The 15,755-nt window shown below is 36.9% G+C and overlaps 1 protein-coding gene across 1 annotated transcript; it reads right to left on the reverse strand.

The window, feature by feature from the left end:
* Positions 1-1,033: 1,033 nt before the first annotated feature.
* Positions 1,034-1,594, reverse strand: LOC115961900. Its single transcript, XM_031080801.1, has one exon. It carries the CDS (start codon positions 1,592-1,594, stop codon positions 1,034-1,036), a length of 561 nt encoding a protein of 186 aa, XP_030936661.1.
* Between the last annotated feature and the right edge of the window lie 14,161 nt (positions 1,595-15,755).

Genomic DNA, 15,755 nt, shown 5'->3' on the forward strand with positions numbered 1-15,755 from the left:
AAGATCCAATGTAATTCCATCCTTAGAGATCACATAACCTAACAACACTACTTGATACAACCAAAATTCACACTTTCACAGTTTAGTAAACAACTTATTTCTCTTAGAATAAATGAAGATATCATCAATAAACACAATGATAAAATGATCCCATTAATCATGAAATGCCATATTTCAACAAATTCATACAAATAGTAGGGGCATTAGTTAATTCAAACAGTATCATTAAGAACTCATAATGACCATACCTAGTCCAAAAGGATGCCTTTGGTATGTCCCAAATTTTCGACTAGCGGTAATCAAAACAAGATCAATCTTAGAAAATACTTGTGCTTTTTGCAACTAGTCAAACAAGTCATCAACACAAGGCAAATGATATTTACTCTTAATGGTAACTCAATTTAGATCATGGTAGTTGGTACATAACCCCATAGATCCATCATTCTCCCTAAATATGCATACAAGCATGATAAGAAGCCAACCGATCCATGCCTAGGATAACATAAAAATCATGCTTATCTAGCAACACCATTTTCGCCAATAACTCTCTACCCCAATAAACAATACAAGACATGAGCATGAACTATTCCATATAATATCACCATTTAGGGTAGAAGCTAATAACTTAAAATCAAGTAGTTCCAAGCTCTTATCACAAATTTTAGTAAGACACTAGAAATAGAATAATGCGTGGAACCAAGATCAAAGAACTCTAGCATGTGTGGAGAACAAAGGAAGTATACTTGTCACCACTGTATCCGTGGCCTGAGTATCCTGAGTAGTCAAGGCATACACTCTACCTTGCACCTTTTTCCCATCATCATTACCCTTAACCAACTGGGGTGTGGAAGAGGAACCCGAGCTCTTGGCTCCCAAGTGTCCGGGTTACTTACAAGTGTAGCACAACTTGGCTCCCAAAGTACAAGGTTATCCTTTATGGGTCTTACCACAACGAGTGCAAGGCCACTTCCTACCAAATTGAGGATAGGCACCCTTGTCTTGCCCATTATAATGACCCCCATTACCGAACTTCTTAAAGAACCCCTTCTTTGAATTTTACCCCTGACCTTCTACATGCTAAAAACCAGAGGATCCTTGCCTCATCCTCCTTGGAATCGGGGTTGCACTTAAAGTCCTCTTCAAGACTCATTGCTTGCTTCACAGTCTCAGTAAGAGTGCCCACTCCAGAAGCTATAATGTGGGGGCGAATCCTATCATTAAGACCTTTCTGAAATTTACTTACTTTCTTGGGCTCATCCGGAATCAAGTAAGGAGCAAAGTGAGAAAGCTCAACAAACTTTGCAACATATTCTTCTACAATCATCGTCCCCTGAACCAAATCAGAGATTTCTCTTGCTTTTTGGTCCCTCACTACATTAGGGAAATATGTCTCATTAAAAACTTCCCCTAACTTCCCCCAAGTAATTGGAGTATTCACTCCCAACTCCATCCTCAACAATTGCTCAATTCCTGACCACCATCTTTCAGCAGAACCTTGAAGAGCAAAAGTGGCATACACCACCTTCTGAGCATCAGTGCATTCAAGGGCTCTCAGTAATTTTTCCATCTTTAGCAGCCAATTCTCTGCTGCCATAGGATTAGGCTCCCCATTAAATGTTGGGGGGTTTTGCTTATGGAACTCCCCAAAATAACAGCCCTCCTTCCTACATTCACCACCCTAGACTGCTCTAGCAATCCTAGCATAAATATTGTCTGCCACCTCATCAATCTCACCAGTATCAGGAGTGACAGATCTCTCACACTCTTGGCATTGCCTATGGCCATGCTCTGGAGTTGCAACCTCATCTACATGCGTTACTTTATGTGCTTTCTTTTTAGAAGGCATAGTGTACAAAGGTACTTATACCTAAACCCAAAAAACAAGCAAGTAAATTACAAGGCAACATAGAAGGTTAGCATAGAAAAGATAAGGAAAAAGGAATAGCAGGTGGAAGTTGAAACAAAGGTACAAAATAAAGAATTCATCAAACCCCTAATGCTCTGACTTAAATCAAAATCAATTCCTATTTTCAAAGTCTACAGAATCATAACCTAAGCTCTAATACCATAACTATCACGCCCCAAACCCCAAAGGGTCCAAAGCATGAGAAAGACTTCTCAAAGTACCTGTAGATTTTTCTTTTTTGACAATTCAATCCACATAAATCATATCAAGTACCAACATCAAGAACTATCATAATAATTCCATCGAATATACTCTCAATATAAGTCAGAACTCTAAGCAATAATTACAAGGACCATTAGCCACAAAAGAAATAGAAGTTAGAATAAATAATTACATATCAGCAGCTTGTCCCATCAGTGGGAATAAAGTCACAACCACTATAATATACAAAAGAATGAGTTAAGCCAATTCTAAGATGTACATCATCTAATATCTCCATTACAAAAGTTCAACCTCCATCAGTAGTTAGTCTAACTACTGCTAGCCACCAAAAAGCTCTCTCAAAAGATTGTTGCATACTCTAAAAAATTTTGTAAAATAATGGAATGAGACAGAGCCCAATAAGTAGCACAATTAATGGGGGTAGGAGAAATGCAAGTTTCATGATAATGGACATTTTACAAAACAGGTTATAATTTGGGAATTTCTATAAAAATCCAGCAAATCCATTTTTCTTAATAAAATGACAAGAATGATTAAAAGAATGTAGCACCAAGCTTTTTCAAAGTACTCCAACATGAAACTACGTACTATTTACTGTGAGCTATCAAAACACCCTTTTAAAACCTGAAAATCCAACCCAAGGCCACATAACAAGCTGCCATAAAGATGTTAGGTATGCCATAAAGACATCAAATTATGCCACAAAGACATCAATCCACCACAAAGACAGGGTGCCAAGATACCAATGTTACAAAGACTACGACATCTGGCTAGGTAATCACCGGGAAATCACATGTCACGACCTAAGGGTAAAAACATGAAGAGCTCATAGTTTACATTAAATCAAAACACGGCTCAATTTCAAGTAGTTTCACAAAAACCCTTGAAATACCCTGTAGGGGCCTTTTCTGTGTATGGTGTATTGGGCTTGGGCTGCCTCCTGCGGTAATGGGCTGGGCTGCTTCCTGCGGTGATGGGCCCGAATATTTCTGAGTAAGGGAGTTGGGGCCGGTCCAATTGTAACTCAACTTGGGCCGATTTGTGCACAAACTTATGCCTTATCTGCCAGGAGTAAACTTACGGCAAGTAGAACTACTGCAGACGAGTTACGGCGGGCAGATATAATAATAACCAAAACAGAGTATTCTGACTATTTAAATAAATGGCTATGTATTCCCTACTAATAAAGCATGATTATAGTCATAATGATATCAATCACAGAGAAGAAATGAAGAAAATAATACTGGTTAATCAAATGGGCATAAATTAAGTTTTAAGCTTAGTTTGCCGCAGCAAAGCCAAAGAGGAAAGAACGTCTCTTCTCAATGCAAATAATCCCCTAGGAAAAGGATCCTGTCGTGGGGATTAATGGCTTTGAGGGAGTCGGACCTGAATGGTTATTGCCCACAAAGAAAGAGTCATTGTTTACGTTTTGGAAGAAAGTAAGATTTGAAGGGGGAGAAAGGGAAACCGATCTATTGGTGCATGCCCATTGAACTAACTCTCCTTTTTCCTTAGTTTCCTTTCTTTTCTTCTCTGTTTTCTTTCTTATCTTTTTTCTTTTCTTCTTGCTCTGCTTTTCTTTTCACTCCGTAAAATACTCTGTTTTTCGATCCTTTTTACAGGGCACGGCAAGAGCCTTTTTATAGTGCTTGCCGTGACCAAGGTTTTACCATTTTAGCCCTTAACCGCCTCTGTCTGGTCTGGGCGTACTTGCCGACCACCAGAGGTGTGTGCCACTCACTCTTGCCAGACAGAAGCAGGTTTTGTTTCTCCCTCTACCACAGCACTTCTTTCCTGCCATGATATAAATGCTCTCTCTCTCCACTCTCAAGACATGCACCCAACGGTTCCCCCTCAAACTTGCCTCTTTTGGGTGGTCTGTCATCCCAGCAGGACGTACCTCCCAAAAGGGCTTTGGACAGGAGCCGCAAATAGACATTTTCCCTTCTCCCCACCACCAAACCATACCCCATTTACCTCTTACCTTTAGCCCATGGCCCCACCATATCTTATATTGGCTGGGTACAGGCTGATGGTGCCTAGGCCTTACGCGTGCTTCCCTTTTAAATATGTCCAAGAGTCTGCCTGCTTTTCATGCATCTGTCGTGATCTGGAGACTCTCCGTCTGCATTTCCTGACCCTTCATGTGGGCTTTTCTTCGGTTTCTCGCTCCATTCAGGAGTTAGGCTTCATATGATGCTGGGCCTTACATTTCTTTGGCCCACTTTTGATTTTCTTTATTGCCTGCCACGTTGAATTGTTATTCCTGTCATAATAACTTAATCCTGCTAGACCTCTTTTTGGGCCAGCCGTTTATCCTTTTTCTCAATGGCCTATCATGGGCACTGTTTTGCTTTTACTCATAGGCTCCTATGTCCCTTTGGGCTTTCCTTTGGGCATCCATGGCCCGATTGCTTCCTTGGGCTTCCTCGGCCCATTTGCTAATTTCACACTCCCATGGGCCTTTTACTAACTTCATTGAGCTTCCCTGGCCCAATAACCTTATCCTTATTTTTGGGGTTCATGGGCCTACCATAAACCCCTTACTCTCTTAGTTTGCATTGCCTTGGGCCTGCGGTGGCCCTTTCTCACTTTTCTACCTCATACTTTGCCCATGGGATGCTATTTCTTTCTTTCCTGGCTTCTTTGAGCCCGCTTGCCTCTTCAAGACCCATTTATTTATTTGTTAGGCCTGTGATCTATTATTCCTGCCACTTGGGCCTAATGGGTTTTTTGCCATTTATCTTGTCAATTCTTTGTGGCCCTCATTATTGGGCTTTTCTGTCTGCCTGTGCTTCCACAAATGGCCCTCAACATACCAATATATTCACAAGGTTCTCAAATTTTCCAAAATCATTTCTTGTCAATAACATTTTCTATCAATTTCCCAAATATCGCAAGTCAAGATAAAACATCTTTAGAATTTGCAAATAATGCAATAAATCCATAAAAGTCATTCCCAAGAATTATATCAAAAATGCTTGTCTCTTCCATACTAACAAATCACGCATTTCCCTATATGCAATATTAAACATGATGCGCTTTTCATGTATAATCATATATAATAGGGTCACAACACAATATTTTTTAAGAAAACATAGTTCCACAAATAATTTTCCAAAATGTGTTTGACCCAAACAAAGTTTATGCAACATGGTTATTTTCCAAAAAAAATCCCATTAAAACTACTTACCTCGCAACCCGCAAAAGCCTAATTTTCCAAGCTCCAAATAAGATTAGCTAGAACCTAACAATATCAAGCAAACTTATCACAATAGGCATAAAGCTTGACATTGCATCTAGCTAGGAATTAGAAATTGCTAACTAAGAAATTAATTAGGCAAGCCTAGCATTTAACCTCATAAATAATATATTCCACTTCCAAAGTTTCTCAACAATTTCATTACTAGGCATATAGACTCCAACTTATCATCATGTCATTCCAAGCTTCACCTTTACCATAAGAGACCTTAACACTTTATGAATTTCTTCCTCAATATACATGTCATTTTCAAGAGACCCATAAAACAACAACATATATAACAATACTCACCATTACAAACCCCAAATGTAAATCCTCCACTAGCTCCAAATACACAATAAAAATTAAATTCAACAACTATTTCACATTAGAAAGCCAAAACTCCCAAATCTTCACCCCTTAGCTAAACACCAATGCAAAAATCATAAACCCACTCATCAAATACATCCACCAAGACCAAAACCCATACATAAAAACACATAAATATCACTTCTAATGCTCATAAAGCACATGGGTATTATTATTAAAGCTTAGATAAACATAACCTCAATAAAAAAGCATATAAACCCACAAAAAGATTAGAAATTTTTACTTCAAATCATTGTTATTGATTCTGCTCCGTTCCGGTTTCACCGACACAAAGCACCCCCTTGTTCCACCTCAAGTTGAATTCCGGTTGATTCCAGGCCGTTCTGGTCAATTTCGGTGAGTTTCGGCCGATATACCAATTCCAGCCGGTATTGAAATCAAACCCGATCAACCCATCTTGTCACAGCACTGGTCGCCTGAAGAAACACATCTCATCACAACAATCTTCTTTTTCTTCTTGTTCAGTTTTTCTGTGCATTTCATCCTCTGCAACTTTCTTTCTAATTCATGTTGTGGCTATTTTCTACCCAGTTCAACTTTTTATTGTGTTTAGTTTTGTTTTTTGTAATATTATTTTTAGTTTTGTGAGCCTTCACGTGACTAGCCTGACTGGTATTTGAAAGAGAAGCTATAATTCAGCTTTTTTATGTTGACTTGTTAACCCCCTGCCTCCCTACTCCATGTTGTCATCTAGCCTTTTTATAAAAATAAATTTCAGATTTTATTTTTTATCTTTCATTATTTATATACATTTAATCTTATAATATTCTAAAAAATTGTTAATATTTGTTTATTTAGAAGCTGAAAAATGGGAAAAACTGAAAAAGTAGTCAATAGGAAGCTTCTTGGAAGCTCACTTGTGTACAATTACCTAAAATGTGCGTTTTATTTTTTTTAAATCATAAATAAATGTTTTTTTAAATAATAATCTCACTTTTTTAAATAGAAAACTATATTAAATTCATTATTTTATATAATAGTAATAATAATATATAAATATATATTTTTTCATAGTAATTCTGAAACGATTTCCAAAACAGTACCCGAAATTGACCGGTACCGAAATATTTCACTCCAGTGAACAAATCGAAACGGGTTCTGAAATGGTATTCATAATATTGCTTCAAATAGTAGAGGTGAGTGAGCCTTACCTTTTTCCTATGGAGTTTTCTGGTGATCTTGCCGGAAAAATGGTGGTGGAAGAGGTGAGGAGTGGTACCGGCGGGAGAATAAGGGAGTGCGAGAGTTTGTGAGGAAAATGAAAAGAAAAGAAGGATGTGAAGGACCCTTGGTTGACCGGCCAAATAAGGGGAGATATTTGTGAGTGTGTGGTGTGTGGTGGGGAAATAAGGGGTAGGTGGGTCACATGTGAGCCCTAAAAAAGCTGATCCCTTTTTTTTTTCTTTTTTTTTTTTTAGCTGGGGCATTACACATCCAACCCAAATCCCTTCTCTCTCCAAACTCAATCCCAGTCATTCCTCTGTTACTCTTCATCTTCATCTCCCCCTCCCACCTCCTTCACCCTAGTCCACTTAAAATTTCTTATTCCGATGTAGTATTTTGCAATAGACAAACTCAAAAGAAAAAATTTAAGTCTTTCCAAACTCAATCAAAGACTTCATTCTTTTCCTCTTGCCAATTACTATCAGTAGTCACAAAGGTTAGCACATCTTTAACCCATAATCATGTTCCACGGATTGAGTTTGGATAGAGAAGGGATATAGGATTGGATGAGCAATAGAGAGAACAACTAGACCCAATAATTTTTCTCATTTTCATCATCTCATTGGGCATTATATATAAAGTAAAGTCCAAAATCAAAAAGAAAAACTTCTTTTAAAAAAAACTAATAATCAGGAAAAACCTAACAAACCATATATGAGCTGAGTTAACTCAACCATGGCTGAGTTAACTGAGTTAACTCTATAACTCACCCATTTATATAATGTGAAGTGACCAAGTTGGCCTTCTAAATTTCAAACTCTGAAACCAAAAATCTAGCCATAGCCAATCATCAACCTCAAAGCGCTCACCTCTCTTTGCTAGAGCTATTGAGGCGAACATCAAGTCAAGCAAGGCAACTTGTCAAGTGCTAATCTGTACAAGGAAGAGTGTAAGGAGCAGAGTAATTGAAGAGGAGAGGCAACTGAAAGGGATGGGATGGTGGAGATGGTATTGGTGATGGTGGTCATGGAGGGTGATGAAGAACGGATGAAAAAGAATGGAGAGACAAGAGAAGAGGTAATTTGCAGGCTTGCATAATTTTGGGAGAGAATATCGTTAGTTAGCAAGGTTGTGAAACCTGTTAGGAAACTAGCATCTTGAATCTGTGAAGCTCGAGTTCTGTGATAAAATCGAGCCTTAAGGACTCGAGTTTTAATGCTGAGGTGGAGTAATTTATCCACGTGGAACTCGACTTTCTCAAACTCGAGTTCTATAGAAGAACAAAGATAAAGATGAAGACGATCTGAAGAATCGATCTGGAAAACGCATGAAGATGAAGATGATCTAAAGAACCGAAGAACCAGATCCGAAGGAAGAAGAAGAAGAACGATCTGAAGAACTGATCTGGAAAACACATGAAGATCCGAAGACGATCTGAAGAACAGATTTGGAAAACACATGAAGCTGAAGACGATCTGAAAAACCGAAGAACCAAATCCGAAGGAAGAAGAAGAACGATCTGGAAAACGCGAAGGAAGAAGAAGTGCAAATGAGGAACTTGAGTATTGTAAACTCGAGTTCTATGTTGATTCCACCTGGATAATTTTTGTTTGCCAGTTCAGGAATTCGAGCATTTAAGACTCAAGTTCTATCATAAAACTTGAGTCTTAAAAAGTCGAGGTGCTGTTTTTCCATATTGTTTTGCAAACATCACCACTAACGAAAATTGTTAAAAATTTAAGGCCAAATGGAAAAAAAATTCGACAAGAGAAAGTAATGTTGGTCCTGTTGGATATGTCTAACGGAGAGAATGGATGTTTAGTTAAATTTGCTAACGTGGATATGACTCAGATTTTTAACTGGTATGGCTGATTTTGGTTGGGCCAAGTGTGTCATAGTGCACACCATTTGCCATGTAGACGTTTTCTGTTAGTAAGTTAACGGTAAGGACTAAATTGATTGCAAGTAAAAAATTATAGGGACCAAATTGATTGTTACCAAAATGTAAGGACCAAATTGATTGTGACTCCAAAATGTAAGGACCAAAATAGTTTTTTCACTTTTCTTTTTTTTTTCTTATTGATGTGGGAATCCAAATCCTTTGGTTGATCAAAGCTACCAATTTAATTATCTAATTATTTTGTTGTACCTCTAAATTTTATAATTCTATCTTCCTTTCTTTTTCACCCACATCAAAATGGTGTTGCTTAATTTTTTTTTTATGTTGAAAAATTTTTTTGTTATTAAGAATCTTATTTTTTTGAGCTAGTTACAATATGCTGTTAACCTTGCAATTTGAACCATTTTCCCTCTTAGACCCTCAAATATTTTGTGTATAGGGTAAACCTATAAACCTAAAAGGTAATTTGAAATTGTCATTCGTATTTTGGTGATGTTACTGTTGTTCTTGTCACAATAATTTATATATGCACTTAACTTTATCCTTTATGAATCTATAAAGAGAAACTTACACAGCTTACATTTAAGAAAGCCACAAAGTAATAGAGGAAACCTTTGGAACATGTTAAAAGGAATTAGGTCTTACTGCAAAATTTGTTTGTTGATCTTATAGAAATTTATGATAATTCATGGGTAATTTTACCCAGAAGCATAAAGCATGAGTGACCTACTTTAAAACATGACTCACCCTTTAAAAATATATATATATATATATATATTTTTTGGTTGACACCTCACCCTTTTACACACACCTCCAACTCTCATGGCCAGCTATTCTCACACCCAATTTTTGTATCCTACACTTTTTCTCTTCCTCTTTCTCTTTTTCAAGAACAAAGAACACAACCCCTAGATTTCAAGAGGCAAGACACAAAATCTAAATATTTATATGGTTGCTTTTTGTTTCAGCTTATTGTTTTGAGTTTGAATGAGGTATTTTGAGATTTTAGGCTAAGGAAGTTCTGGAAATTCTTATTGTCTTGATTGTATTCTATGTTGATTGAGTACAAAAGCATGTTGGTGTTGAAGGATTACTATGTTTTGATAATGTTCTATTTCTAAACTGAATTTTGCAATTGTTTGGTAGTATCCTATAATAGAAATGGGGAAATGAATTCCTTAGTTTTACTCTATTATAGGTCTAGTCTGTTTATATTAAATTTAATATTGAAATAATACCATTAACATGTCTTGTTGATTTTACAAAATGCAGTGGTGCCTATAGATAGTTTACAGTTGTTATAGGTCAAACCATAATATGGTGTACTCTCACATTAATTGTTGTACCCTTTTTTTTGGGTGGGTGTCATTGGTATGAGTTAATAAATTAATATGGTAAATTACATATTTGATTTTTAACATTTACGCTATATCTCAATTTAGTCTCTAGCCTTTCAAATGTGTCAGTTTAGTCCCTAACATTTTCATATTGTGTCAAAATAATCTCTACTGTTAGGTGATGAATGAAAAATACTAACACCACTAACGGCAAAAACAAAATATTACTTTTATGTCATATAGACTGCCACGTGAACTGCCATATGGCCTAAATTAAAAAACTAAGTGATAAGTTAGCTATTTTAAAACCTATCGCCACATCAAATTTTGGGTGTGGGAATTGCATAATAATTTGTCGAATTCTCTAAGTGTTGGTAATGGCTGGTGGGTAATTGAGCCTAGGGTTTTTGAGAAACAAGGATGTATTGAGGGAGATGTGGTCAAGTCAAGGTGGTATAGCTTTGCCGGTGTTGTGTAGAAAAAAATAGTCGGGTTGTGGTAGTGAATGGGTGGTGGCTTTGCCACTTGGTGAATCACAGTCCGATGTAGCCTTTGTTACAACTCCAAAAGAAAGAGGTAATAGTGATAGTGGTAGGGACAGACCCACAAGAGGGGGCCCGGGCCCCCCCAGCCCAAATGAAAAAAAAAAAAAAAAAAAAAAAAAAAATTTATTTAGGCCCCCTAGAGATTATATATATATATATATATATATATATTGTAAGGATCAGATTTGAGTCCCTAGCCCAAAATGTGGATGGACTTGCCCAAAAAGCCCAAAACAATGAATATGTAGAGAGTGGGTTGGAAAAATTGGGCCTTAATGAATTAGACAGTCACTAAAGTGGATTCAGATTACCAGAGAATGAAAATAGACAAACTTTTACTAAAGAAAATCGTCCTCGGCACAGTCCGAGGAGATCAATTCTTATATATTTCTCTCAAGTTAGGTTACAAATGCAATTTGTGATTGCTACAGTCTTTTTCTCTTAATTTCTCAACCCCCTTCTCTCACTGCCCTTTTCTTCCTTTATACTACCTTCACTTTTCATCTCTACCCTCCACGTGCAAACCAGATGGTTGGTGTTGATACTTGTCCCATTACCACCTTCTTGAAGTCTTTGTGTAGTAGCTGTAAGGCTGAAAACCACTATTCAGGTATCACTTCCACATTAATGAGGCTAGAGAGTTAGCTGCAGAGCATTTAATGCGGTGGTAGTAGCGTTCTCCTTAGATATTTTAGGACTCTCCCCTGCCATATGTTTTTGCAATGCTTATCCATACCAATAGAACTTCCTGGAACGTTCCCCTGGACGGCAAATCACCTATTCGGACCTCGACGTTGGTTAGCCAAGGAGGCATTCACCCTTGGCCCACCCTCCTGGGCCATTATAACCAAAACTAACTTCTTCATCTACTAACACAGACTCCTTTGACAATTTTTACTCATCCTTGGACGACTTCTAGTCCTTGGCTTGGGTTTTAGGCCCAATATATACAAAGATAATGAGCTCCTGGGCCCAATGCTCCTACATATATATATATATATATATATATTTCTAGAGTTGTGCCTCGCTCTTCCAAAAACTTAGACTCCCTCTCTTTTAATTAGCATAACCTAACTGGCAACTACCCAACTCAAAAACTTAACAAAAATAAAATTTTAAAATAAAAAATAAAAAATCTTAGTCAACCCAATATTAGAGTACTAGCATAAAGTGTTCTAAATGGTAAATATTTAGTATTTAGGACACCAAATACCAAAAACACTACTATACGAGACATTTCAAATATCATATTAAAGTAGCAAAAGTAAGTTTTGGTTTTTGAAACTAATATATATATATATATATATATATTTTTTTTTTTTTTTTGCAACAATTGATGCTCTTCAGAAATAATATTATTTTTTGTTTTTTGTTTTTTGTCTTTGTTGGTAAATGATTGCATCTTAATGTATTAAGAAATAATAATTTTGTGTATTGATCTTGGTTGATAGTTTGTTAGTACTATATAGATACATATTTGGATTTTTTTTTTTTCCTTCTTATACTTCAGCCCCCCTACCTTGAAATCCTAGGTCTGTCCCTAGATAGTGGTAATGTTGTAGGGAAGGATATTAGGATTTTGGAAAGAGAGTTTGAAGTAAAAGCTGATATTGATGGGAGTGGTGACGAGGGATGTGCTTGGTGGAAGCATAAATGGGAGATTTCACAATGGTGGTGATGACAATGGGGATGATAAAGAAGAAGATGAGTTTGGGCCAATTTTGAAGTTTGAAGAGGTGATGAAGGAGACAGACCATAGTCCAAAATTTTTTTTTTCCTCTTTGCTGATGTTTTTGGAATTATTACATTTTCGTTGATGGTGTAATGCGATTGTTTACATGCTTTGGATTTAGGTGTTTGGAGTGATGATTGATGATTCCTTCGTGAGGTGCTACATGGGTGATGAATTGATGATTCCTTGAGGTGCTTCGTTTGGGAGTTCATAAAGGAATGGAAGGGAATGATTATAAGGGAATTGAAAGAAATGGAATGGAATGGAACGTATTTAAGCAAGGGAAAGGAATTGAAAAAAATGAAATAGGATTTAATTAAGCAACCTTGATTGGATGTTTTAAAATAAAGGAACAAAAAGGAATGAAAATGAATAGAATGTAAGTAATTTTGTTTGGGAGTAACATAGAGAAAATGGAATAAAATCATTTTATGACAATATTACTATTAGACCCTTATTTTAAAATAAATGGTTGAATATATAGGGGTATTTTGGGAGTTTTAGTAAAAAATTCGTTAAATCTAATTTCATTCCCTTACATTCCTCCCAATTTTGGGGGGGAATGAAAATTTAAAGTTTTAAGGGAATAGAGAGGAATGAGTGTTTCCCCCTACCCATTCCATTCCCTCCCACTTAAACTCCCAAATAAGAGAATTAACTTTCTATTCCCTCCATTAGAACTCCTAAACAAGGAAATGAAATAATATTCTAAAATTATTATTTTCATTCCATTCCATTCCCTCCTCTCAAACGAGAGCTTAGGGTTTTTGTTTTGGAGATGCAAATTGGGAAAAAATTTTCCTTTTTTAATTATAATTTCTGTTTAAGTTTTTACTTCTAAAATCTAAAATGAAATAATAAAACCTAAATTGTAATAGCTGATGTGTCACTTTAGTTTTTTAATTTAGGCCATATGGCAGTCCACATGGCAGTTTATATGGCACAAAAATAATATATTTTTTAGCCACATCATCATTTTTCATTTATCACTTAACGGCAGCAACTATTTTGACACAATACCAAATGGTTAAGGACCAAATTAAAGCATTTAAAAGATTATGGACCAAATTGACACATTTGAAATATCAGGGACCAAATTGACATATAGTGTAAAGGTTTAAGACCAAATATGTGACTTACCCTAATTAATATTATGTTAGTTAGTATTATCTAACAATCATGTCTCTTAGATAAGGCATATATTGTTAGGACATATGTGATTTACAGAGTCACTACTTTATGTAATAATCATTTGATAAAACGCATTTACTTGCAAGTTGTTTCAAGATCAAGTGTTAAAGCCAAGTCTGTCCAAGATTCAAACTGAGAAAGTGCCTGTCATTAAAGCTCAACAGCAAGTCATCTACCGAGCCTTGAAGAGCTGTTGAAGCCCTAGCTCGACAGCAGCCCGACAGCTAGGCATCTGTCGAGATTTATGAAAAATAGAATTTCAATTCTGTTTTGACACCAATCCATGATTGTATGTTTAGGCTTTCTTTTCTCACAACTCTAGACATATAAAAGGATTATTTTAAGGGTCGTCAAAGGTGGAACAAGTTGCACAAGTGTTGAGCAAAGTTTGTTCAAGCAAATTGTAACCGGAGACAGAATTTACCCTAGTTCATCTTTCTTGTGAAGAAGTTGTTGTGTTTGTGCACCGTAGGGTTTTGTGACCAAGCATCTTCTCGATCTTCATTGTGTGATGAATTGAAGAACTTTGCAGCCAACAACTTTCTCTAGTTGGTGATTGAAGTCGTGTATTAGGATTCGCACAATTGGTTAGTCACGTACTAGGAGCCGTGCATTACAAGGAGAGATTGTCACTACAAAACAAGTCCAATTAGGTATTGGGGTAAAGGTTCAACTGTAGGTTGGTATAAGGTACTGGGATTCATTTACTTGTAACTGTTTGTTGTGATAATAGTGGATTCTCAGGAGTGGTGACCTTAAAATCACCCGGTGGGGTTTTTGCCATATAGGTTTTCCCCATTCGTAAATAAATTACCGTGTCAATTTATTTTCCACTGCATACTTTAGTTATTGGTGATTTGTTTGTGCTACCATGCGTTTGCATGTTAATTTGATTAAATAATAAACTTGGCTAATTAATCAATTAATTTCATCACAATGTGTCAATACGTTTTTAGCCTATTAAGTGGTATCAAAGCAAGCACACTCTGATTAGGGTTAATCCTTGATGTGTGATCCATTGACCCCAGTTTGTCATGGATAGAGGACAGTCTCTTATTATACCTTCTTTATTTGATGGCACTAACTATGCATACTAGAAAGTATGCATGAGAGCTTTCTTGCAGTCTCTAGATGAGAAGGTGTGGCAAGTTGTAGAGATTGGCTAGACCAAGCCAAAGGAAGCGCCGGCCGATTGGGATGATGCTAAGATCAAGGCGACAAATTTCAATAGCAGAGCATTGAATGCGTTATTCAGTGCGGTCACCAATAAGGAGTTTAAGAAGATATCCTCCACTGAAACTGTGAAAGAAGCATGGACCATTCTCCAAACAACCTATAAGGGAACAAAGGCTGTCAAGGACTCGAAGTTTCAAAGGCTCACTACTAGCTTCAAAGAGATCAAGATGGAAGAGGATGAGTCATTCGATGAGTTCTATACCAAACTCAAGGATATAGTGAACTCATCTTTCAATCTTAAGGAAACCATTCCTCTTTCAATCTTAGGATTGTGAGAAAGGATTGTGAGAAAGGTTCTCCGATCTCTACCCAAGAGATTCCATGCCAAGATCACCGCAATCGAGGAATCAAAGGACATCGACAAGATTCCTCTAACAGAGCTGGTTGGTAATCTACAGACCTATGAGTTAGGTTTAACAAGAATTGACAAGTCGGGTAAGGGCAAGAGCATGGCATTGAAGGCCAAGAGCAGTGACACTGATGAGTCTTCAGACGATAAAGATTCTAAGATGAAGTCCTACATCACCAGGAAATTCAAGAAGTTTATGAAGAATGCAAATGGAAAGGGCTTCGACAAGGACTGTAGGTAATCTAGCTCCTCACAGTTCAAGAAAGGGAAGAAGGATGCTAGGGATGGTAGTCAGTATACTGTTCCTTCAGGATCAAAGTGCTTTAGGTGTCATGGTTTCGGTCATATGAAATAAGAGTGCCCTACACATCTCAAGACCATTGGGAAGAGCAAGGCACTTGCTCCTACTTTGAGTGACACTAAGCTTGAGGATGATTCCGACAATGAGGATGATTCCGACAATGAGGATGACGGAATCCTAAATTCCTTCACTGCCACTGTCAATCCTACTGAGGGAATTGTTGAAGATGTGGATGAAG

The sequence above is a fragment of the Quercus lobata genome, chromosome 9, assembly GCF_001633185.2.
Source record: "Quercus lobata isolate SW786 chromosome 9, ValleyOak3.0 Primary Assembly, whole genome shotgun sequence".
NCBI lineage: Eukaryota > Viridiplantae > Streptophyta > Magnoliopsida > Fagales > Fagaceae > Quercus > Quercus lobata.